A 27,326-nucleotide genomic window follows, 5' to 3' on the forward strand; every position below is an offset into this window, starting at 1 on the left:
TCCTTACTTGTTTACCATTAATTCTCTTTATCCTAAATGTAAATTGTTTTGTTTTTGTTTATCATCAGTTCTCAGAATTGAGCTCTCTCACATTTGCCTTGTTCTGGGATCAATGTTGATAAATCAGGTTATCTCTCTTAGGATGTGATGCAGTTGAGTTATTTAAAGCTAAAGCTTGCCACACAGCTGTCGTTTCAGCATTTTATGAAAATGAAAGCTTAAGTATACTCATGTTTAGAGCAAAGCTTTCCAGGTGGCATAGTGGTAAAGAACCCGCCTGGCATTGCAGGAGATGATAGAGTGTGGGTTCGATCCCTGGGTCAGGGCAATCCCCTGGAGTAGAAGATGACAACTCACTCCAGTGTTCTTGCCTGGAGAATCCCATGGACCGAGGGCCCTATCAGGCCCTAGCCCGTGGGGTCACAAAGAGACTGACACAACTGAGCATATAGAAAGCTATATTGAATACCTACTGTCTGCCAGGTTGTTAGGTGCTAATTCTCATGACAATCCAGTGAGGTAGGGAATGCTATCCCGTTTAATAGAACAGAAACTCCTGCAGAGTTTTAGTTTGTACAGGAACCAGATTTGGAACCTAGATCTTGCTCTACCAGAATATTTTCATCTACAGCATGCCATTACAAAAGGTGGAAAATTGACCCTGTCCTTAAAAACTACTTTCATTCTGTTTTGCTTTGCTGTGTCCTAGTTACTAGAAATGCAGGGAGTTAAGTTCTTTGCATCCTTGTCTTCACTACTTTTTTGTCCTGTTACAATCCTCACCATCTGCCATCATTGGACAACAGCAGAAGATTCAGTTTATTTTGACTACTGTGGGATTGTGTCTCTTCTTTCTTAGACACTCCTAAAATTATCAGCTTGCCAAGCATAAGAACATCATTTCTAGGCCCTAGTAATCGAATTAGTACAACAGTCTAACATTTTTAATAGCCTACCATTTCTGTAACCTTTGTACTTGCAAGTTTTCTTGTGTGTGTTTTAATAATGTGGACCTAACCAAAAAAAAAAAAAAACATTGACTCTATTTTGGTAATGGAAAAAAGAATTTCTAGTGTGGTTAAGAACCACATCTTATGAGCTGTTCTTTGCGTCCCTCTTTAAGAATTACCAAGTGTTTTTAAAAATTGGAACTTTATTTCACTGCTTAGATGTATCTAAAGCATTTCTTAAGAAAAGTCTGAGAACTGATTGTAGGAATTTAGGGAAACAGAAGGTAATTGGAAATAAAATAGCAAAAGAGAAGAGTAAAGTGACCTAAAAATGAGAACTTTACAATTCCAGTCTTACTAATGAAAATGAACTTACTGTTGGTTTTCTCGTTCTATATACTCTGGTCCCATACTGGACAGTCTGTTGCTGAAAGCCAGTAGAGATTTCACAAAGGCTACTGGTATAGTTTCTAGAATTGGGAGTTTAGAGCAGAGTTGGGTAGATGAAGACAATGAATTAAGTAATGCAAATATCATCTTTTGGTAACTTGTATTTAAGAGAGTCTTTTCCATTTAAGAATATTTCCTATGTGAGACACTGGGGACTACCTCACTGCTATTAGCTCACAATGTTATCTGGTCACGTTTCTTGTTCTGCCTACCTCTAGTTTACTCTAGTTTCTCTTCTGCTTTCAAGGCTCCAGACCCAGTTCCTGGACCTGCCCTGGAAAAGAAGTATCCAGTAGAGATGAGCTCACTGCAGTTACTTAATTAAAAATTTGTAAGCTGCAAAAATGGCAATGGGCCAATCAAGAACAGCTACCATTTGAATTTTTCTATTTCCAGGTATGCTAAAGTCCATGGCACCAGTCAAGCTTAGCCATGTAACTGCCTTACTATGAAATCTATAATAAGCAAAACTTTACTTTCAAAACTTTGGTCATCTTGCTTACAGTGTAGTAACATCCCTAACTACTGGGTGACATGCAACTAGTATTGACTTTAACATACCATTTGCCTGACTATTTCTAATTTAACTTGTTTGTAACAGCAAACTAATGGAAAAACAATTAAAGAAAAATTAATTGGAAATGCTATTGAGTTAAGCCCTGTAAAAATGTACAAAAAGTACTCTGGTCTTCATTGAGAAGTACAGAAACAACCAAACTGTCTTCCTTTAAGAGGTTCACATATGGTACAAGTAATTTAGAGAATTAAATAAATGAAACAGTTCTCTGTCTTGAGGTCCTCAACTAATCTACACTGTGAGTACCTTCATATAAAGAGTTAATATGGTCTTCAAAAATGTGGGTGGGGTGGGAGTGGGGAAATTGAAAGAAAATTCCTGGATAGAATCAGGTAATGTATTATGTAATAGTTTTACCTGAAGAATTTAATTCTGTTTTAAATGTAAGTATATAACTAGTATTTGCTATATTTTTACTTGATTGCCCAAAAGAAACCAGGCGAGAAAGTCATCAGTAGCTGGAGTTGTTGTGGAAGGTAGCCGCAAAACTAAAAATTAAGGTAGATTTTAACTGAGAAAGAACTACTTGTGAATGTTTAGAGGGCTAAGTTAGCTTTTAAGGATATTTATCACTTTTACTAATTCGTATAGATTTAGAAACAGTTAATCCATAAAAGATGACTTTATTTGCTAAAGGATAGATGACCATACATATCTTTTGATTTTAAAGTTCAGTTCAGATAGGTTAGAGATTACCCAAAGTTGAACAAAGGAATTTTATATCCCACTTGTGATTTTAAAAGATGATTCTGATATCCTAGCTTATGCTTTGTATGCCTTCCTCCAGTGTTCATGCATATAATGAATTTAATGTCAGCCAGTCTTGTCAACGTTAGGTCACTGATTCTGTGCCACTTTATTTGTTTAGCTTTGAAATAATTATATCTCACTGAGTGCTGAATTAGGGCATGAAAGAGAGCTACTACCAGAGTTACTAGGGTCGTTACCACTGGTAGATGAATTGAAGGGGAGATAAGAGAGAATTGCTTCTGAATTTGAAGTCTTACTAGTTATCACTGGGGCTATGAGTAATGGTGAAAGTTTTCTACATCATTGAATGTAAATTGTATATAAAACACTTTATTAGGTGCACTAGGGATGTAAAAATAAATTAACCTTATTTTCAGTGGGCTTATGGACAAGTAATACCATAAAAAAGTATTATAATAGAGGTGGAAAAAACTGTAGAGAAAGTAATATTTCTACTGAGCCTTGAAGAGTAGATAGAAATCCTTAGCAAGAAAGACAAGAGTATTCCTAAGTTGTAGAAGTCAAAGTATATAATGTGTTCTAAAAATTGTAAATAGCCCAGTATGCCTGCAGAATAGTAGGGTATAGAAGGATATGGTGGATGATGGAGCTATGCCACACGTGCTTTCAAATGTGTGATGAAGGAGTTTGGATTTAGTTCAGTAGGTCATGAGAATCCATTGCAGATTCATTTCTTAGCATTCTCGCACTTAAGTCAGTGAGTCTTTTGAAAAGCTGACTGCAAGAGTGAGGGTTGAAACTTAAAAAAGTTAGAGATTAGGCAGTAGCAATACCTATGAAGGCCAGCACTTACTCTTATTTGATCAAGCATCATGTGTGAAGAATTTTACCTGTAATTTCTCACTTTTCCTTACAGGAATATTGTGAGAACTGAAATAATATAGGTTAACATTGTTCAGCACAGAACCCGATCCTTACATGATCACTTACACAATCACTTTGACTCACCAAAGTGATCATGCTGTAAGCTCAGAGGAAAGTGCCCTTGTCCACCTTTATGTGTGAATTTTTAAATCCCATCTGTCAAGACTCCTAATGATTGAGCATTGTTGCAGTTATTAAGTATATTAGTAACAATTTCAGCATTGATAGCATAGGCATAGGGTTATTTGAAAATACATTGAATTGGCTCAGTTCTGGTACTTTGAAATAATTCTATGCTGCACCTACTCTCTGACCCCCCATATCAGAATACAAGTAGTGTTATGGGGAAATACATAGAAAATATACAGGAAATACTTTTATAGGGAAAATATTCTGCTCTAATCTCCATTGTTTATGCATAATTATACAAAAATACATGAATATATATTCTTATAAAAAATTATAACAGAGATGACTATATCTCCTTGGACCACTTTCTGTCTATGTGTTCCTTTCCCAGCCAGGTCTCCAAAATAATTAGTGTGTATCCTTTCAGAGCATTACCTGTGCATTCATATAAAAATACCTGTTTCAAACTTTTTTTGGTGTCTTTTTTTTTTTTTTAACACAAGGGCATCATTATACATGAGTTTTGCATCTTTTTTAATCCAGTAATGTCTTAATAGGCCTTTGCATATAATTATTTGGCTATATCTTACTCGACTTAAAAACAAAATTGCTGTACATTGATTTACTCATTCATTCCTAAACGGTTATTCAGATTGTTCTTTTAGTGATATACACTGAAGTGACATTCTACGTCCATGGAGTCGCAAAGAGTCGGACACGATGGACTGACTGAACTAAACTGACATTCTTATACGCTCCTCTTTAAACACATATGCTTGTCCGTAGGATGGATACTTTATATTGTTATAGATGGAGCTCTGGTACTTCATGATCAGCAACAAATTTTCATTCGCAGCTGATGGTGCTAGCACTGGATAGTGACACCACAGTTGGGAACTGGCCTGGAAAACAGCTCTGCTACTGACTTAGTTGGAATTGTAAATACGCTTCTTAATACATCTTTCCATTATTCTCTTCAGTTAAAAAGAAAAAAAAGTGGAGTAACATTTGTCTTCTCTGCTTCACGTGTGGGGATGATGAAGTGAGATAAATGCTATAAGAAGTCTCATATAAATCTGAATTCTACTAGTTTATGATTTTCTCAAAAGCAGGAACTATATTTTATTCATCTTTGCATATTTAGAGCATGTTACCTGGCTTACAGTGGGCAGTGTTTGTGGAATGAATCACAGACATTAAGGTGAACCAAAAAGTAGATTGTATTTATGAAAATTCCAGGCCAGTAGAATTTTCTTGATCTTGTACATAATCTGGAATCTGTGCATTTTTCATTGAAAACTTTCCACCTTTTTAGCCTTAAACTCACTTCCCTTCTGCAGTACAGCTATAATTCTTCAAATTTATCCTGTTCTTTCATGGTCTTTTCCCTAACACAAACAGTTGTCAGTGATATCCTGCAAGACTCTTTATGATTTATCTGTAATGGTGAAGTCCAAGTACTGCGTTTTTTGTGAAATTTCTCCTGCCTCTCCTCAGTTCCTGAGTTCTAGGCACTACTGCGTCCTGATCTCCACTGCTGCTTATATACCTCTCAGTGCCGCACAGTGAGTGTTACTGAATGACTGCGTGCCCGCCTCTGGGACTGTGTGGAATGTCACAGAACCAGGCAGGGCTTGGAACTTCAGAGATAAATTAGGTGGATCTGGAAAGTGAGAGGCGTGTTGTTCTTGCTGACTTGTGGGATTCAGCACATATGGGGCAGAGGAAAGCAATTAAGATCATCTATGATATGCCCATGCCTACCCTACTTCTTCAGCTTCATCCTGTATCACACTTTCTCCCTGTTCCTCTCACTCCCTGCCCTTCAACATGAACCAGCTACTTGTGGTTACCCAAACTTGCCATGCTGTCTGATTCAAGTCTTTTCCCAGGCAGCTACTTATGTTTGAAATTTTCTTCCCCTCTTGCCTGCCCACCTGGTAAACATATTTTTATCTTTTAAGACCGAGCTTAGGTGTTGCCCTCTCTAATTAATCCTACCCTTAAACTCTCCACTTCCCTCAGAATTGATTGGCCCCTCCTATGTTTCCGCTGTGCACTGCAACACAGCTCAGTTACAGTTCAGTTATTATGTTTACTTATTGATGTATTTGTCTTCCTCTACTAAAAGGTAAATTTCTTGAGTGTTGAAAAGTGTGCTTTTATTAATTTTAATATTTTCAGCACCCACTATAGTAGAGAGTGAGTAGTAGACTTGCAACAAATGTTTGCATAAGCAATGTGTATAGTATATATGAAAATATATAACAATAATGCATTAGAAAATGTGTCATAAATCAAAATGTTGAGTAGATGATCACTTTCATATATGTTCATAGTTTATATTGTTATGAAAGTCATTCTAGATTTATGGATAAGTATTACATAATGAGATTTTTGGTTCTTTATTCAATTATATGATATTAAATTTTCTCTAAGTGTATCTATAATTGGAGAATTGTGAAATAGCTTTATATATAATAAATATGTTGAGATAGAAGTTTCTGTACAGTTTTGAAATTATTCTTGACCATCTAATATAAAATTCATCCCCCATAACTATAACAAGATTAACAACTGACTTTTTAACAGTTCCATAGTGTTAGATTTGAAACACTGGCACATACTTAACAAGATTATGTTAAATTCGATGAGATAAACAGAAGAAACAGGTCAAGTAAGGGGCTGAAACTGCATGGGAATCAGTTGGTGAAATTTCTTCTAACTTTCTCTAAATCTTCATCTTAAAATGTCAATTTAGATTAATATTATAGCCAAGTTATTGTAATTTTCACATGTCATTGAGTCTTACTTAGTCCATTCCAAATGTTTATGGTGGATGTAAGATGAAAACTGGTTCTTTCAAGTGCTTTCATTTTCTTTTCTGCTCTTTTTTCCTCTTTACCTATAAATAGGAGTTCATTATCATATCATTTATTTATATTGTGCTTTCTTTTAAAGATATTTATACAGGAGATGGATTATCCAAAAATTACATTAAAAGGGGCACACTCAGAAGTAACTTTGTTTCCATCTTAAAGCCCTAATGTATTGGAAAATAATAATGAAGTATGAATTGGAAAATACACACAAGGTAGTTATATAATATGTTTTGATGAATTATAACCATTCTGCCTTAGATTTATTGCACTTTTCTTGATCCTTAGAAAATGGTAGCACTCACCACAAAACCACAGTACATAAATTGCCAAGTGTGGCTGACTTGCACATTCCTTTTAGAGGAACTTATAACTGCTAAACCTTTTAACCATAAGAAATGGTCAGTATTCATGCACTTGAGGCAGTGTATTAATGAGTAAATTGGGAATTTTTTTTTTAAGAGGAGATAGAATGGGCCATTATGTTACATCTTAGCCATTTGACATGTATAAAATTACACTATTAATATTGTTTTTCTATAGAAAATAAATTACTATAGGCTTATAAAGTTGAGAAATACATTTTCTGGTAACATAATCCTTTGTTCCCTTTAAGCTTTTAAGTAACACTAAATCTGAACATGATAAGTAATTCAAGTCAGTAGCATTTAGGTGACTTAATTTGATGTGTTTCTATTATTTTATTTTTGCAAATATGTAAAGTGATTCAAGACTACAGCTGTTCTATGCTAAAGTTTATGCTAAAGATGGATTATATTTATTCTTTTTTATCATAAATGATGATAGTATTTGAATTTTAGATTTTTAAATGCCATAGCTGTAATTCTTACATTTTAACTCTTAGGAAAATAATTTGATATTACAGACTTTGGAGAGCAGCAGGTTTGCTTTAATAAAGATGTAACATCATGTTCCAAGAAATACAATTCTAATAATTTGCTGTTAAAAGTAATTTTGAAATTTTCATTCAATTACATTTGTAGATTATTTTAAAATTAATTAAATGTGAAGTATCAACTATTATATCCCTGGTGGCTCAGAGGTTAAAGCGTCTTCCTGGAATGCAGGAGACCCGGGTTCGATCCCTGGGTCAGGAAGATCCCCTGGAGAAGGAAATGGCAACCCACTCCAGTACTCTTGCCTGGAGAATCCCAAGGACGGGAGAGCCTGGTGGGCTACAGTCCATGGGGTCGCGAAGAGTCGGACACGACTGAGCGACTTCTCTTTCACTGACATTTGATGAAATACTTACGTCATCAGTAATGAAAGAGGTACTTAAAATAGTGTATATAATTAGAAAGATAATACTTTTTTTTTTCAGTTTACTTCTAAAATCCTTATTAAGGCCAAAAAGTTTCAAAACTTGCTTTAACTTCAAAAAAAATTAACAGCTAACTCACTGCACAGTCATCAGCCAGTCCACAGAAGAGACACAAGTTAAACTTAGTAATAAAAAACTGTTAACATCATACTGACAACCAAGTACATAAGTTGAAACACTCCCCCTTCCCATTAGACATCCTGGGAAATTTAGTAATGGTTGTTGAGGTTATGTGTCCCTAAAAAGCACCACTATAGTCAAAAACTAAAATATAGAACCCCACAGGACTTAACAAGAAAAATGGAATTGGGGTACAACACTCAGAATGTCATCAGTGAACATTTTAAAAAGTAGAAACCTTAAAAAGCATGATACTGTAATTTTACACATGTCACATGGCTAAGAAATATGTGTAAGTACTTATATAATATTTATACAAATAAATACTGTACTTTGCTTTTAAACAGTCCTAAAGTTTGCCTTATAGAAGGAACTTTCACATAGTTGTGGAAGCTTGTTATTGCGAAGTGAAGAATGATTTTTTGAAATCGGAAAGAAAGTTGAACACAAGTTGTGGATGGGTGTGACTGATTCCTCGAAGCTGCAGTAAGCTGAGGTTGCTGGCAGATGTTTGAGGTGTGTTCATGTTTACATTTTGAGTGTTCATAGGCAGCTTGTTTCAGCTGAGTGTGGTTTTTTGCATTCACCTAGTGTTTCTGACAGATGAATTCACAGCAGAATTCATTTAGTGCTCAAATTGTTGCCTAATATATCAATTGCATTGATGCACTTTCAAAACACCTATTATAGCAGCACTCACATATAGCCAAGGGTAAGACAAACACTGTAGTTTGGAGGGATAGCTACCACTTTTTATAGTAGTCTTTAATCTAGATGTATTCTGATCTTTATTTAGAGATTTATTACAACAGATACTTACTGAGCATCCACTACTTGCCTTCCACTTTCTAAATATTTAAGATACAGCAGTGAACAAGATAGTCTCTCCACTTTGAAACTAATATTACTTGTGTAAAAGTTTCTGTTTGTTGTCACAGTTTGGTTTTAAGAGGTAAAATTGGATAGATGAATGGACCTCTGGTTTAAAAAAAAAAGAGTCTACTGGGCATCAAGACTTTTCTCTAACTCCCTAAATTATATACGTTTATAACATAATTTTCTAGGGGTCTGTCCAAGCTGAGATTCCATTGTTTATAGAAAAAAATTAGTATCTCTGGAGGTCACTATGGAAATCGGAGTTAAATTTTAGGATAGTATATATGTTAAAACGGAACAACCTCTTACCTTATTGTCTATTAAGCTAAAGGAGAATCCCAGTGCAGTTGAGAAGTGAATTTTAGTTTTATGTATTTTGTCCTGTTCTTCCATGATATTCAACATAAGCTATATTTTTCTTTGTTATAGTAGTAAATTTGTCCCGGTAAAACTCAACCATGTACAAACAGGGCAAAGATTGAAATACATATATTGATTTACATAATGATAGGCTAAACCATTCGTGTGTCTCAAGACTGTCTATAATAAAAGCCACTGTACACTTACAGCCTTCATCAACCTTTCTCATCTTCTCTTGTAGATACTCCCCACCCGAAACTCTTTCTTCTTAATCCTCTTTCCTCCTGTCCCTCCTCCTTCTAGCCAAACAGGTGACTGACTCATTGTCTCCGGAACCTGCCTAGTATTTATTGGATTGCCTTGCTTCATACTTCAACCTTGTGATGATTTAAGGCCCTTCCACCTCCTCCCTCAGGCCTGAGAGCACTGTGAACACCTATAGCACAGTTTATACCACTTACCTGGCACTTATTTTGAACCTAATATTTGGTTTTCAAGTAGCTTTGTCTGAGTTATCCAATTAAGACAAATGATTGTCCCATATACGTGGGAAAGGAAGGCCTCAAAGGCTTTGTTAGCAAAGTAATGTCTTTACTTTTTAATATGCTGTCTAGGTTGGTCATAAATTTTCTTCCAAGGAGCAAGCGTCTTTTAATTTCATGGCTACAGTCACCATCTACAGTTATTTTGGAACCAAAAAAAAATAAAGTCTGTCACTGTTTCCATGTTTCCCCATATATTTGCCATGAAGTTATGGAACCAGAGTTTATACTTAACCAACCATTTAATTGTCTCATCTTACTAAATGAGACAACCCCTACTGATACAGAATTGTGGGCGAAATATTTAGCAGTGTTATTTATGTTTTTAGCTATTAATGTGTTCTTTCACCAGAAAATTTTAGAAACAAATAGTTAAAACAATATTATTTCTTGAAATTCTACTGCTTAGGAAAGTTTTAAGCTTACCTGAGAGTAACCCTCTTCCAACAATACAAGAGAAGACTCTACACAGGGACATCACCAGATGGTTGACACCAAAATCAGATTGATTATTTTCTTTGCAGCCAAAAATGGAGAAGCTCTATACAGTCAGCAAAAACTAGACCGGGAGCTGACTGTGGCTCAGATCATGAACTCCTTATTGCCAAATACAGACTGAAATTGAAGAAAGTAGAGAAAACCACTAGACCATTCAGGTATGACCTAAATCAAATCCCTTACGACTATACAGTGGAAGTGAGAAATAGATTTAAGGGACTAGATCTGATAGAGTGCCTGATGAACTATGTTCATCAGGTTCTTGACATTGTACAGGAGACAGGAATCAAGACCATTCCCAAGAAAAAGAAATGCAAAAAAGCAAAATGGCTGTCTGGGGAGGCCTTACAAATAGCTGTGAAAAGAAGGGAAGTGAAAAGCAAAGGAGAAAAGGAAAGATATACCCATTTGAATGCTGAGTTCCAAAAAATAGCAAGGAGAGATAAGAAAGCCTTCCTCAGCGATCAGTGCAAAGAAATAGAGGAAAATAATAGAATGGGAAAGACTAGAGATCACTTCAAGAAAATTAGAGATACCAAGGGAACACTTCATGCAAAGATGGGCTCAATAAATGACAGAAATTATATAGACCTAACAGAAGCAGAAGATATTAAGAAGAGGTGGCAAGAATACACAGAAGAACTACACAAAAAATATCTTCACGACCCAGATAATCACTATCGTGTGATCTCCAACTTAGAGCCAGACATCCTGGAATGTGAAGTCAAGTGGGCCTTAGGAAGCATCACTATGAACAAAGCTAGTGGAGGAGATGGAATTCCAGTTGAACTATTTCAAACCCTGAAAGATGATGCTGTGAAAGTGCTACACTCAATATGCCAACAAATTTGGGAAACTCAGCAGTGGCCACAGGACTGGAAAAGGTCAGTTTTCATTCCAATCCCAAAGAAAGGCAATGCCAAAGAATGCTCAAACTACCACACAATTGCACTCATCTCACACGCTAGTAAATTCTCCAAGCCAGGCTTCAACAGTATGTGAACCGTGAAATTCCAGATGTTCAAGCTGGTTTTAGAAAAGGCAGAGGAACCAGAGATCAAATTGCCAACATCCACTGGATCATCAAAAAAGCAAGAGAGTTCCAGAAAAATATCTATTTCTGCTTTATTGACTATGCCAAAGCCTTTGACTGTGTGGATCACAGTAAACTGTGGAAAATTCTGAAAGAGATGGGAACACCAGACCACCTGACCTGCTTTTTGAGAAACCTATATGCAGGTCAGGAAGCAACAGTTAGAACTAAACATGGAACAACAGACTGGTTCCATACCGGGAAAGGAGTACGTCAAGGCTGTATATTGTCATCCTGCTTATTTAACTTATATGCAGAGTACATCATGAGAAACACTGGGCTGGAGGAAGCACAAGCTGGAATCAAGATTGCCGGGAGATGTATCAATAACCTCAGATACGCAGATGACACCACCCTTATGGCAAGGAGTGAAGAAGAACTAAAGAGCCTCTTGATGAAAGAGGAGAGTGAAAAAGTTGGCTTAGAGCTCAACATTCAGAAAACTAAGATGGCATCTGGTCCCATCACTTCATGGCAAATAGATGGGGAAACAGTGTCAGACTTTATTTTGGGGAGCTCCAAAACAATTGCAGATGGTGATTGCGGCCATGAAATTAAAAGACGCTTACTCCTTGGAAGGAAAGGTATGACCAACCTAGACAGCATATTAAAAAGCAGAGACATTACTTTGCCAACAAAGGTCCGTCTGGTCAAGGCTATGGTTTTTCCAGTAGTCATGTATGGATATGAGAGTTGGACTATGAAGGATGCTGAGCGCAGAAGAATTGATGCTTTTGAACTATGGTGTTGGAGAAGACTCTTGAGAGTCCCTTGGACTCTCAGGAGATCCAACCAGTCCCTCCTAAAGGAAATCAGTCCTGGGTATTCATTGGAAGGACTGATGTTGAAGCTGAAACTCCCTTACTTGGGCCACCTGATGTGAAGAGCTGACTCATTAGAAGACCCTGATGCTGGGAAAGATTGAGGGCAGGAGAAGGAGATGACAGAGGATGAGATGGTTGGATGGCATCACTGACTCAATGGACATGGGTTTGAGTAGACTCCAGGAGTTGGTGATGGACAGGGAGGCCTGGCCTGCTGCGGTTCATGGTGTCACAAAGAGTCGGACACGACTGAGCGACTGAACTGAACTGAGAGTAACATTTAATTTATTCATTAATAAGACTTTGACACTAAAGGGCAACACTTTGTCAGTTTTAAATTATGTAAATCTAAGTAGTTTATATAAGGTATATTACCAGTTACTCCTTTTTTAAAAGTTGGATCTCTGGGATTTTAGCTTTGCTCTGTCATTTACTTTGTATGGTACCTCCTGGTCAGGAGCAGGTGACTAGAATCTTTTACATATCTGTATAGTCATCATTTGGGAGTTTTGTTTATTTTTTAATCTTTTATAGTCATCATTTAGGAGTTTTGTTTATTTTTAATCTTTTATCAAGGTTTGCTAAAAAGTAACATATCTCATCTAAATCTGTAACTTAAATGGTAGAATAGTAATGTTTACCCCAGCCCCTCCACTCTCACATCTCCCCATTTCCCCTAGGGTTAGAATTGCAAGAGCTTTACTGCTTTATTGGACTTGATGTAAAGCCAGCTTTTAGTCATACGTGATTAATATTCTATAGCTCTTTCATTAGCAACACACACACTTTTCTTCCCAAAAGACCAGTTTGGAAAGGACCTTGGTATATAGTCCACCCCTCATAATCTATTAACTGGCTAGGCTGATAGTATTTATAGGGAAAAGTAATATAAATATTGAATACGGATTTAAGCAAAAACTGTGAAATAAGTAATTGGGCAGATGGACATAGGAGTAGAGAAGGATGGTTATATTATGGTATGAGAACTAAGTTACAAAGCTAACTCTTCATTTTCCATGGTAGGAAATCCATAGAAAATGCGTAAAATTGAAAAAAATCAAGAAATAGTCCTATAAATCATCTTGTATAGGAATGTGAAGAAAAAGCTTAGTGTTGACACTGGAATATGGAATAGGATAAAAGTGGAGAGGCATGAGGCAAGGAAACTGCTGGTTTCCCCAATAAACTTTGTAATACTGTTTGGCTTTTAAAAACCATGTATGTATGTTCTTCTTTAAATTTTTATTTAAATTTTTCATTATAGGGTAGGTCAAAAAATTAAGATATCTTAAAATCAATTTTTGTGTTTAGTATTTGGGCTGGAAGGAACGTTGGCCTTTTAGGGAAAAATTAATAATGACTATGTAATTTTCATATAAAGTATAACCAAGAATATTTTTCTTTGTGTATTCTTAAATTATATGGTAGGATTGTCTCCTCTACACTGGTTAATTAATGCCAGCACCAAGGATGCCTCTCAGATGTTTATCTGCAGCCCAGAACTCTGAGCTCCAGGTCCATATATCCCAGCTCCCTCTGTGATATCACTGTTTTGAGGTTGTAAAGGTACCCTAGACTCAGTATGTTCAAAACTAAACTTTGTTTTGTTTTCTTGGACCTTTTCTAGCTTGTTCCTTAGTTTATAGATGGGACCAACCATCTGAACAAATACGAAAGCAACCTTTACAACCTCCTTCTTTACCCCAATATCTAACCCAAGTTCTATTAAATTTTACTTTCTAATTATCCCTTCAGTTTTTCCTTCTACTCAGTGTCCATTGTTGTCTCTACAATTACAAAGTATTAACTATTTCTTAGCTAGTTCAGTTCAGTTCAGTCACTCAGTCATGTCCAACTTTGTGACCTATGGACTGCAGCATGCCAGGACTCCCTCCCTGTCCATCACCAGCTCCCGGAGCTTACTCAAACTCATGTCCATTGAGTTAGTGATGCCATCCAACCATTTCATCCTCTGTTGTCCCCTTCTCCTCCTGCCTTCTTAGCTAGACTAAAGCATTTTTCTAACTGGTCTTCTCATCTTTTGCCATTTTCTCCATACTGTAGCCATTCTTCACACATACATGATTTCTTGATCATGTCACCTTTCCTGCCTCTGAGCTTAAATCTTTCAGTTTCTTCTCATTACCCTGAGAATAAAACCTCCAGATTTTAATGGCCTATACAGGCACTGCATGATTTGGCTCCTGCCTTTTTCTTGCTGCTGCTGTCTATAGTTTTTCCTAATATACTCCCTTGTAGTCTGTTTTTGAATGATGTGAAAGGGATGAAAAACGTTACTGTGTCAGCAATGAGATGGACTGAGATAGCAGTCAGCAGATCTGGTAGCAGAAGGCAGACAAAAGAGGAAATAGTGGGCAAGTTAAAATAGTTATCTAAATTATTAGCTTCTTTTGATGTGTCTTTAATCCAGGAATTTCTGTGACTTGGAGAGCAAGGGTATGGACTCTAATACTTGTATCTCCAGCATGGTTCTGCTGCGTACTAAACACTCCTTAAATTCATGGATTGTGAATGGATGATGATAGTCCAATTTTAAATATCCAGGTACCTTATAAATGCTCAAATTTTGTTCAGACCTGTAAGTCCTGTTGCTTTTCTTGTTGTTGTTTTTTGATCTGGAGGCTATGGTCCCTTCTTGGGAGTACAGTTAACAGTTACATGTGTTATACTACTCTTACAGTCCTGGAAAAATTCACCATAGTAAATGGTAGTGAAAGTGAAGACTTGATAATTATCATAACATGCAGTCTGAGCCATTAACTGATACTTAGTACTCTGCACTGTCATAATATTGAGAGGTTAGAAATAAGTTGCTTACATACTCTTAAGAAAGGAGATAACATGGCGCATTTTTTAAATCTTTCCAGTATACTTACGGTTGGGTTTGTAGTGCTGTATATACTCTGCTGGGCTTCCCAGGTGCCTCAGTGGTAAAGAATCCTCCTGCCAATGCAGGAGACACGGGTTCAATCCCTGGGTCAGGAAGATAGGAGGAAATGGTAATCCTCTCCAGTATTCTTGCCTGGGTTCAATCCCTGGGTCAGGAAGATAGGAGGAAATGGTAATCCTCTCCAGCATTCTTGCCTGGAAAATTCCATGGACAAGGGAGCCTGGTAGGCTACAGTCCATGCGGTTGCAGAGTCAGACACAATTTAGCAACTGAGCACAGCACACAGCAGCACATATACTCTGCTACTATTTAAAATCATTAAGAACTTATTCCTCCCAGATTATTTGAGCTGGCAGCAGGTTAGGTGCTAAAAGTTTGCCCCATTGTTAGAAGCATTCCTATAAAGCATGATTTCTTTATTCTTTTCTCAGAAGAGCAGTCATTTTGCATCTTAACCATAGAAAATGCATTTCTGTTTATTATTAAAAATAATTTTCCAGATTAAATTGTAAGGTATTTCTTGGTTTTCCTTTCAAAATTAAATAAATACCTGTTTGTTTCAATAGTGTGTTTAGTTGTAAAGCTTATTCACTCACCCACAAGGCTACATTTAAAAACAGTTATCTTGCTTTGTTCTTAAAGTTTACTTTTGGTGGATGCAGAATATGGGTTAATTGTTTCTTTTGCCTTTCAGCACTTGAATTTTGTCTTTTCAGTATCTTCTGGCCTTCACTGTTTTGATGAGAAGTCAGCCTTCATTTAAATTGTTGTTGCCCTTTATTTTATTTCTTGGACTGCTTTCAGGATTTTCTTTTTCTTTGGTCTCATATCACTGACTCTTATGCTTATGTGTGATTTCTCTGGCTTTGTCTGTTTAAGACTTGCTGATCTTCTTGATCAAGATCTTTTTGCTTGTTTGTTGTGTTTAAAGCAGACTCTGACCAGTTTTATTATAGAAAATTTTTCCATGATTGGCTTTTCACTAATCTGTTTTGGCATGCTTCTAAAGATACCAAATCAGCTGGATCAGTGATAGCCATGGTTCTTATTCTGGTATTTCCCATACCCTGTGCCCAAGTCAACATTATTGCCACTGCAAATGGATACCAGTTTTGGCTGACATGGCGTAATTCTCTGTTTCAGGTTTCTTCAACCTGGGCAGTTGTTGATGAGGATGACCAGTTTCACATTGCCTCATCTTACCATTTTCAGGGCCTGCATGTACCCCAACATGTGCTTGCCACTTTTCATAAGGAGTTGGAATCTTGGGTTGATACGGAGTCTAGAGTTGAGTGATTTAGGCAACTTTATTGTCTTCCTTGTGACCACCATCTTCCTGCTTTAGGTGTGAGATGGCTCCCAACCAAGAACAACCTCCAAGATGGGCAGGGAGCCAGTCAAGTTCTTGATGTGTAAATTTAGATCTTTTATTAACTTGGGAAAATTTTTAGACACTGTTTCATTAAATACTTTTTTCTATCCCATTCTCTGTCCCCTTTCCTTCTGGAATTCCAGTTACAGGTATGTTAAGAGTTACTGATTCTTTCTCACAGGTCCCTGAGGTAGGTTCATTTCCCTATCTCGGTCATTTTTTTTTCTCTATCCTTCAGGTTCTAATGATTTCTATTGCTGTGTCTTCAAGTTCATTGACTCTTGTCATTTCCAATTTGTGATTAAACCTAGCCAGTGAATTTTATTTCAGACGTTTTATTTTTCACTTCTTGAATTTGCATTTCTTTTATAGTTTTGTTTTGTTTTTTTCCTTGACTGAGAAATCCAAGCATATTGGCCCTTGCATTCTTGAACATAGTTAAAATAGCTGCTTTAAAATCCTTATGTGCTAATTCTAGCATCTGGGTCATCTTGGGCTTGGTCTCCCTCAGTTGCCTTTCTCTTGACAATGGGTCAGTTTTTCCTGTTTCTTATGTGTAATAATTTTAGATTATAACTTGGATGTTATGAATGACACATTTTAGAGACTGAAGTCTATTGTGTTCCTTTAGAATATGTTGATGTTTGGTTAGTGGTTTGCATGCTTGCTTGTTAGTTTTAGTAGGCAGTTAACTTGACTGAACTTAAACTACAAACTGAAACCTCACTTTTGTTACTTTAACTTTAGCCTGATTGCTTGGAATCTCAAGTCTGTATAGTTTGGGAACCAGAGATATATGTAGATATTATACACAAAATTTGGTGTTTCTCTCCTTTTGGTGATTTACTTGCTAAGTTTTCAGCTGTTGTGGTCATGCCAAAATCTGTCCTTTGGTTCATTAAGTGAATTAGACTGAAGATTTACTTGTTTGGGCTTTTGCTGTGCAAAAACAACTGGGATGTGCTCTCTGGCTAAAAACCATTTAAAAAATGGAAAGTCACCCCATGTTGTCTACTTCTTCCAACTACTGACTCTCCTCTCCTCCTCCCAACCCCCAGCACCACCACTCCCACGTTGCTTTTTCTGTTTTCAAGCTCTTTATGTTTTGTCTAGTTACAGAAGTTACTCATGAGAGCATCAGTCGAGTAGGAGCTACTTTGCCATTTCAGGAAGTGGAATCCCTAAAATACAATTGTGCGTTTGAACAATTTTCTTGTTAGTATACTTGATAGTCATATAAGAGTTTTTTCAAAGAACTTCAGAGATTTCTGTGTATGTGTTAATAATAGAATGAGTTGAAATTTATTTTCATCCTCTTTTAAATACGAAAGGTTGTCCTGAATTTAGACTGAGGATTTATTTATTTGCCTTTCCTTCAAATGATAATTTCCAAATCTAGATTACTTGAAATGCATTTTAGAAGCAAAATACATGAAGAAACCATACAGTAAAACCTTTATTTCATCTAACAAATGTTACATCTTGGACCTAGGCCCTGGGAATACAGCTGTAAACTCTGAAGTTCTTGATCCTGTGGAGCTAATGCTTTAAGGATAGGCAGGTAGGTAGATAGGTAGATATGTCAGTGTTGATAAAATGCTATGAAGTAAAAGCAAGGTATGAAGATGTGATAGGGAGAGAGAGGAGAGAAGTGTGGCAATATTTTAGGTAGAGAGATTGGTCAAGGAAGCAGTCTGATCAGAGATCTTAGTTAAGTGTGAGAGAGCCATGCAAATATCTGAGTGGAAAGGGTTCCAAGCAAAAGGGGCCACAAGTCTAAAAGCCCCAAGGGAGAAATGAGGTTAGCTTCTCTTTGAGAGAGAACCAGTGTGAGGGAACTCAGTGTGCAACTGAGGGAACAAAGACAGTGGTAGGAGATGAAGTCCCAGGTGGTAGTTAGCCAGGGGTCTTGTGTTACAGGATTTTGCGCTGGGGAAATGATTGATTGATCTGATTTACTTTTCACAAGGATCACTCTGTTCCGTAGAGTAAGAGGTAGGGCTGGAGCAAAGAGTTAAGCAGGGAGGAGACCTTGGCAGTGGCAGTCTAGGTGAGCTGTGATCATGGCTTGAATAAGAGCAGTAATAGAGGTGGGAAAATGTGATCAGATTCAGAATAATTCTTTTGCAGATAACAGCCAGCAAAACTTGATGATAGATTAGATATGGCATGTGAGAAGGACCAGCTGAGTGATTGATGGTACCATATATGGAGGTGAAAGAGATTGGGAAAGATTTGGTCTGGGTAGGGGAAATTAAGAGTTCAATTTTGGACATACTAAGTTTGAAGTGAATTTTAGATATCCAGACATAGATGTGAAGAAAGCAGCTGGTCATGTAGCCTGGAACTCAAGGGAGAAAGAGCTCCCTTGGAGTTGGACATATAGATTTGCAAAGCCTTTGTTTAAAGTAGTGTGTTTGGTTGAGATTACCTTGACAAGGAACATAGGTGTAATCGAAAAGAAACCCTAGGTCTGAACTGCATAACTCACCGGTGTCCAGAGGAGGATCTGACAAAGAAAACTGACAAGGAACTGCCAGTGGGTGGGTAGAAATCCAGAAGAGTATAAATCTCAGAAGCCAAGTGAAGAAATTGTTTGAAGAATGGGGAGTGGTTGACTGGTTTATGAACTGAAGAGAGATCTAGTGAGATGAGGCCTGAGGAGTGACATTAAGTTTAACAATCTAAAGATCCTGGGCAACTTTGATAAGTAGTTTCAGTGGAGAAAAACTATGAAGACCTGACTTGGTAGATTTTAAAGTGATAAGAGGGAGGAAATGAAGACAAAGTATAAACCATCCTTTCAAGGAGTTTAGCCTGAAAAAGGGAATGGGCAGATAAATGAGTTGATAGCTGGAGTGAAGTCCAGAGAGACTTTCTCAAGATCAGCAATGCTATAGCATGTTTATTGTCCCTTATATTATGTTTAAATATCATTTACTAATTTCCAGTAATCTTCTTTTCTCTTGCAACCCATTTGTAGAAATATTACATTGGGTGCTAAAATATTATGTGTGTGTGTTTTGGAAATAGATTTGGGAAATCTGTAATGCAAATAATTTGGTTTGGCAGTGCTTTTACCTAGGAGATGTAACTAAGCTGAAGTCACACAGACAAAAGAAGTAGGGAAAAATTAACCAAATGATGGTAAAAAGTTTGAAAGTCTTTACCAAACATGATATCTAAATGAGCTTTTATTCTATTGAGGATTCAGGAGTTCTGTCATAACTAACTTTACTCAAAAGTGTTTTAATATCTACTGTTACGCTGAACACTGTCTACAGAGTGCTAGGTGTGCAATAAGGGACATGAAAGACCAATTTCTGTATTCATGGAGTTTATAGACTTGTATTTAAGCTTATGGAAAAGAGAAATATTACAGATAAGAAATTTGTTTTAAAGAGATCGTCTTATTGTTAAATTTATTCTAAAATTAATTGTATTTTAATTATTGTACAAATAGTATGATTTTAAATATTTTAATATGTTATATAGGTTTAATATATTTATATGCTATTTATATCCCAAAGAGGCTTTAAGATTAAACATAGTTTATGTTAAGTGTTAGGGATATAAATAAATTTGGTATTTCTCAACTTGGACCATACATTAGACTCTCTTGGGGGGCTTTTAAAAATCCATATGCTCGAGGTAGGCAGGCAGGTTAGGCAGGCAGGTCAGGAGTTCGAATCCCAGGTAGGGTGTAGGACTTAGGTGGGTATGTAGGTAGGTAGGCAGGGCCCTAGAGCTAGGAGTAAGATAGGAACACCCTCTTTTTTTGCGGGGCGGGGCGGGCGCCGGAAGGGGCGGGACAGAGACCGGAAGCGCCCGCGACTTTTTTCGGGCAGGGGTTTTGATTTTTGAATTATTTATTTATTTATCGCTGATTAAATCACGGGTTTAGGGTTAGTGTTAGGGTTAGGGTTCGCGTACCCGTCCCCCGACACCCCGCACCCCCAGCCCCGAGGCCGGGTTAGGGTTAGGGTTAGGGTTAGGGTTAGGGTTAGGTCCCCTTCCCCCCGACACCCCGCACCCCCCCCCGAGGCCGGGTTAGGGTTAGGGTTAGGGTTTCCCCCGACACCCCGCACCCCCCCCCCCGAGGCCGGGTTAGGGTTAGGGGTTAGGGTTCGCGTACCCCTTCCCCCGACACCCCGCACCCCCACCCCGAGGCCGGGTTAGGGTTAGGGTTAGGGTTCGCGTACCCCTTCCCCCGACACCCCGCACCCCCACCCCCGAGGCCGGGTTAGGGTTAGGGTTAGGGTTAGGGTTCGCGTACCCGTCCCCCGAAAAAAAAAAAAAAATCCATATGCTCATGTTGCTCCCAACCAATCAAACCAGAAGCTCTGGGGTTGGGGCTCAAGCATTAGTGTTTTAAAATACTGATTTAATAAAGACAGAGGGAATAAAATGCTACCAAGCCCCTGAAGATGAATTGATTACACATTTAAGGATTAAGTACATCTGAAAATTAAGATAAAATATCAGTGATATCAATGTAAATCAATGATTTTGATTTACAGATCATTTTTAGATAGAGCATGCAAAGCTATTTGTAGAACCAAAGTTTTTTAGGATCCAAAGTTTAAAAAATTTTAGTAGAATAAATAAGATTACTCCCTTAGGCTGTCCTCTGATAATTAAGAAAAAAATCAGTGACATTACTCATATTTTCCCTTTTAAAACAACCTTGACAGTAATTTCTTATTTGAATGCCTTTAGGCACATCCATTATAAAACATACACAAATACATAGGAATTAGAAAATTTTAAAGTTTGCCATCAGTAGTTATAAACTGAAAAGATAGTGTAACTATCCTGGAAGCATTATAAGACTAAATATTTTTATAATTTATACTAAATGTTAGATACTAAAGCACATACCCTATTGCATTGAAATTTTAAATCCATGATAATATTAATTCTATAACAGTTCTCATTAAAATTTTTTTTTTCTTTCTTTCACAGAAAATGCTTGGACAGAAGAGATGAGTACTATTTCCACTAAGGCCTAGAATTGCCTATTGTACAAATAGTCCTGATCAGGCAATATACGAATGGCCCAAGGAAGCCACCAAATTGATTTTCAGGTTTTGCATGACCTGCGACAAAAATTCCCTGAAGTACCTGAAGTTGTTGTATCCAGGTGCATGTTACAGGTCAGTGTTTAATGATTTCTGAATTTATTAATACAACTTGGAATTTTTTTAAACATTGGAGGAAAACACTTTTATCTTCTTTGGCATTAGTGCAGTATGATGGAGAGATGAGCTTTGATGTCTGATAGTCATTTAGCCTTTAGCAAGTTCTAGGCTCTCTGTTTCCCATCTGTCATATGGATAAAACCTGCCTTGTAAAGTAGATGTGAGGATTAAGTGAGATCTTATATAAAGCATTAATATATGGTCCACATATATGATGAGCTTGCTTGACTCCTTTACCCAGTTTTGCCAGGAGAACTTTTAAAAATTCCAGGTCTTCCACTTCATATGAAAATGAGAAAATCATTAAATAAGGAATCAGGAAACTTGGGATCTAATCCTAAATGGCACCCTAAGCATATTTGACAAGTAATATGCCTTCTTTTGTCCTTTAGTTTTCTTACCTGTAAAATGGAGGGATTTGACTAGACAGTGCCTGAAGTCCCAATTCTAAAGAAAAAACTTTATTTTTATATTTTTTTAATTTACTCTGTAAGTTTTCCATTTAATATCACTCTCTAATACATTTTTAGATTTTTCTTAGTACATACAATTTTAGAAATACATAATTCTAAATATTTCGTGATAGTGTACTTTCTCATTTGATTAAACTGGAAATCTTTCTGTCAAGAAAAGTTTCAGCTTGTTCAAATGGAGATAAAGGTGATTGGGGCTCAGACATATTTACTCTTGTTGAATAATTTTTAAAGTTTTAAATTCTATGAAACTTGAAAAGGCTCAATATCTGTATTGATATCAAGCATCTCCATTTTGTTCACACTCTGTCACCTACTCCTGTACACTCAATTAGTCTCCCACCTTTAGTCTAACCCATTTTGGTCTTTCCAGTCTGTCTGTCTCACTTCGGATAGAAATGTCCTTTTAAATAATTCAGATTTTATCGTATATGTATTTACCTGCTTAAAAGTCCCATGGTTGTTACCCATACCCTTCAGAGTAAAGCTGATAAATCTTGATGAGAGCATACTAGATCTGTGATCTAAAATCTTGCCGCCTTCTGCAGCATGACCTCTTGCCTAGTCCTTCCTTCCTCATATCCTTTGCCATAATCATCCTCAGCTAGTTGGAATTCTACAAATATGTCTGGCTCTTTCTGTGGTACATTATTTAAAAGCATATGTTTTGAGTTAATAGTACTGTATTGTATATTTGAAATTTGCTAAAAGAGTAGATCTTGAGTATTCTTACTGCAAAAAAAAAAAAAAGGAAGAAAGAAAAAATTGACTGTGTGGAGTAGTGAATGTGTTATTTGTGGTAATCATTTCACAACATATAAGTATATTAAATCCTCCCACTGTAACCTTTAAAAAGAATCATGTTGTCCAACCTAATTATATACAGTTTTTTATTTATCCATCATACCTCAGGTAAAGCTAAAGGAAATAAATTAATTTAAAATTTTTAATAATAACAAGTAGCATATGTTTTGTGAGTAAAAGAGACTTGAATTCAATATTTGACAGTTAATCGCAGCAATTGAATTAACTTCTCTGACCTTCATTTTCCTCAAGTGTACAATGGAAACTTTAAAAAAAACTTCACAGAGAATTAAATGTGATAATGCAGGAAAGCAGCTAATAGGATAACTGATTCATAATGAGTGCTCAAGTAATGTTAGCAACCAATATGAATAACAGTAATAATAGTGGAAGGCCCATAATGAATATTTGGTGAGTGAATCAGTAGTCCATATTTGTTGATATCAGATGTGTAATGAAAATGAAAGAGGAAGGAAGGGTAATAAAAATGGAGTCAAAAACTAAAGAAAATCTGAAAAGGAGCAGCAACAGTGAGGGGACAGTATCTTCTCCTACAACTCAGGTTCAGTTCAGTTCAATTCAGTCACTCAGTCATGTTCAACTCTTTGCAGCCCCATGGACTGCAGCACACCAGGCCTCCCTGTCCATCACCAACTCCCAGAGTTTACTCAAACTCTTGTCCATTGAGTCGGTGATGCCATCCAGCCATCTCATCCTCTATCATCCCCTTCTCCTCCTGCCTTCAATCTTTCCCAGCATCAGGGTCTTTTCCAAGGAGTCAGCTCTTTGCATCAGATGGCCAAAGTATTGGAATTTCAGCTTCAGCATCAGTCCTTCCAATGAATATTCAGGACTGATCTCCTTTAGGATGGACTGGTTGGATCTCCTTTTAGTCTACGGGACTCTCGAGTCTTCTCCAAAACCACGGTTCAAAAGCATCAATTCTTCAGCGCTCAGCTTTCTTTATGGTCCAACTCTCACATCCATACATCACTACTGGAAAAACCACAGCCTTGACTAGGTGGATCTTTGTTGGCAAAGTAGTGTCTCTGCTTTTTAATATGCTGTCTAGGTTGGTCATAGCTTTTCTTCCAAGGAGCAAGCATCTTTTAATTTCATGGCTACAGCCACTACCTGCAGTGATTTTGGAACCCCTCAAAATAAAGTCTGCCACTGTTTCCACTGTTTCCCCACCTATTTGCCATGAAGTGATGGAACCTGATGCCATGAGCTTAATTTTCTGAATGTTGAGCTTTAAGCCAACTTTTTCACTTTCCTCTTTCATTTTCATCAAGAGGCTCTTTAGTTCTTCTTTGCTTTCTGCCATAAGGGTGGTGTCATCTGCATATCTGAGGTTATTGATATTTCTCCCAGCAATCTTGATTCCAGCTTGTGCTTCATCCAGCCCAGCGTTTCTTATGATGTACTCTGCATATATAAGTTAAATAACCAGGGTGACAATTTACAGCCCTGACGTACTCCTTTTCCTATTTGGAACCAGTCTGCTGTTCCATGTCCAGTTCTAACTGTTGCTTCCTGACCTACGTACAAGTTTGTCAATATTTGTGCCTTGAGAACCCCATGAACAGTATGAAAAAGCAAAAATATAGGACACTCAAAGATGAACTCCCCAGATCAGTAGTGCCCAACATGCTACTGGAGATCATTGGAGAAATAACTCCAGAAAGAATGAAGAGACGGAGCCAAAGCAAAAACAACACCCAGTTGTAGATGTGACTGGCAATGGAAGTGAAGTCCGATGCTTTAAAGAGTAGTAGGAACCTGGAATGTTAGGTCCATGAATCAAGGCAAATTGGAAGTGGTCAGACAGGAGATGGCAAGAGTGAACATCAACATTTTAGGAATCAGCAAACTAAAATGGACGGGAATGGATGGATTTAACTCAGATGACCATTCCATCTACTTCTGTGGGCAAGAATCCGGGGTCTTAGAAGAAATGTAGTAGCCATCATAGTCAACAAGAGTCTGAAATGCAGTACTTGGATGCAGTCTCGAAAAGGACAGAATGATCTCTGTTCGTTTCCAAAGCAAACCATTCAATATCACAGTAATCCAAGTCTATGCCCCAACCAATAACGCTGACGAAGCTGAAGTTAAACGGTTCTATGAAGACCTACAAGACCTTCTAGAACTAACACCCCAAAAAGATGTCCTTTTCATTAAGGGGACTGGAATGCAAAAGTAGTAAGTCAAGAAATACCTGGAATAACAGGCAAATTTGGCCTCGGAGTGCAGATTGAAGCAGGGCAAAGGCTAATAGAGTTTTGCCAAGAGAATGTGCTGGTCATAGCAAACACCCTCTTCCAACAACACAAAAGAAGACTCTATACATATGGACATCACCAGACGGTCAGCACCGAAATGAGATTGATTATATTCTTTGCAGCCAAAGATGGAGAAGCTCTATACAGTCAGCGAAAACAAGACCGGGAGCTGGAAGTGAGAAATAGATTCAAGGGATTAGATCTGATGGACAGAGTACCTGAAGAACTATGGATGGAAGTTCATGACATTGTACAGGAGGCAGTGATCAAGACTGTCCCCAAGAAAAAGAAGTGCAAAAAGGCAAATGGTTGTCTGAGGAGGCCTTATAAATAGCTGTGAAAGGAAGAGAAGTGAAAGGCAACAGAGAAAACGAAAGATATAAGCATCTGAATGCAGAGTTCCAAAGTATAGCAAGGAGAAATAAGATAGCCTTCCTCAATGATCAATGCAAAGAAATAGAGGAAAACAATGGAATGGGAAAGACTAGAGATCTCTTCAAAAAAGTCAAGATACCAAGGGAACATTTCATGCAAAGCTGGGCACAATAAAGGACAGAAATGGTATGGACCTAACAAGATATTAAGAAGAGGTGGCAAGAATACACAGAGCTATACAACTCAGGTACCTCTTCCTAATTTTTTAAATCACATTCTCTGATAAGAATATACTGAGAATGTTCACTGAATCATTGAAAAATAGAAAAATACTATATTCTTCAATAAGATTGTGTAAGATTTGCTACTGAGAGAACTGTCCAGAATGTGGAGGGAGGGAGGAGAGAGAAGCTCTTAAAGTATAATCTTCAGGGTGTATTAAGTTAAATAAAATGTAGAGTATATATAGATGTATATAAATACATCTATAAATAAATATACATATGTATATATATTTGCCCCTGTTTGTATGAGGATATACTGGAAGGATTAAAAATGAAATAAAAGATGGGTTATCCATGGTGGGCGAGAAGGAACAGGCCAGATGAGAGGAGACTTCTCAATGTGTATCTTTTAGTGTTGTTTTGATCTTTGTAAATAAATTACCTATTTTTTAAAAAGATGAAATAAGTTAACAGGTTTAACTACAAAAAAAAAACAACAAATAATTTAGAATTTCTTTTGGGCATTCAGTAGTGTCAACTTTAATACATTAATCTGGTTTTATGAAAACAAAACTCTGTATGACATGCTTCCCAATACCCAGCTCTTTTAAATTGAGTTGATAATCTTTCTGGGCATTCAAGCAATATGTCTTCTAGCTGATATAACAAAAATGTGACAAGTGAGGGATGGGGAGGACTCCTCTAGGGAAACAACTAGGGTGTGAATCTTCCCAAATTTAGAAAGTTACTTTTAAACTGTCACAGCAAATAAACTACCTCTAAACGTAGTGTAAATAGCTCTTATTTAGTGACAGCCTTCCTTTGGGTTGGGAAGATCCCCTGGAGAAGGAAATGGCAACCCACTCCAGTATCCTTGCCTGGAAAATCTCATGGACAGAGGAGCCTGGTGGGCTGCAGTCCACGGGGTCGCAAAGAGTCAGACACGACTGAGCGACTAACACTTACTTTCTTTGGGGAGCTGCTCTCCCTTACTTGGGCTTCCCAGGTGGCGCTAGTGGTATAAAGAACCTGCCTGCCAGTGAAGGAGACCTAAGAGACCTGGGTTCGATCCCTGTGTTGGGAAGATCCCCTGGAGGAGGAAATGGCAATCCACTCCAGTATTTTTGCCTGGAGAATCTCATGGACAGAGAAGCTTGGCGGTCTGCAGTCTATGGTGTAACAAAGAGTTGGACATCACTGAAGACGCTTGCTCCTTGGAAGAAAAGCTATGACAAACCTAGACAGTGTATTAAAAAGCAGAGATACTACTTTACCAACAAAGATCCTTATAATCACAGCTATGATTTTTCCAGTAGTCATGTATGGATGTGAGAGTTGAACCATAGTGAAGGCTGAGCACTAAAGAATTGATGCTTTTGAACTGTGGTGTTGGAGAAGACTCTTGA

The 27,326-nt window shown here is 37.3% G+C and overlaps 1 protein-coding gene and 1 pseudogene across 4 annotated transcripts in view; one reads left to right on the forward strand and one right to left on the reverse strand.

Moving 5' to 3' along the window:
• Window positions 1-27,326, forward strand: part of TAB2 (TGF-beta activated kinase 1 (MAP3K7) binding protein 2) — an 85,562-nt gene that overhangs the window by 23,062 nt on the left and 35,174 nt on the right. For 2 of the 4 annotated variants that reach the window (XM_070376843.1, XM_070376840.1), the window contains exons 2-3: window positions 1,648-1,796; window positions 21,524-21,714. The exons of 1 other annotated variant lie outside the window; for it this stretch is intronic. In XM_070376843.1, coding sequence (XP_070232944.1) covers window positions 21,613-21,714 — 102 coding nt within the window. In that variant the 5' untranslated portion in view covers window positions 1,648-1,796; window positions 21,524-21,612. The remainder of the gene's footprint in view (window positions 1-1,647; window positions 1,797-21,523; window positions 21,715-27,326) is intronic. One more of the 4 variants, XM_070376841.1, reaches the window with a different exon arrangement.
• Window positions 16,084-16,518, reverse strand: LOC102281248 (large ribosomal subunit protein eL30 pseudogene; annotated as a pseudogene).

The sequence above is a fragment of the Bos mutus genome, chromosome 9 (genome assembly GCF_027580195.1).
Source record: "Bos mutus isolate GX-2022 chromosome 9, NWIPB_WYAK_1.1, whole genome shotgun sequence".
In the NCBI taxonomy this organism is placed as follows: domain Eukaryota; kingdom Metazoa; phylum Chordata; class Mammalia; order Artiodactyla; family Bovidae; genus Bos; species Bos mutus.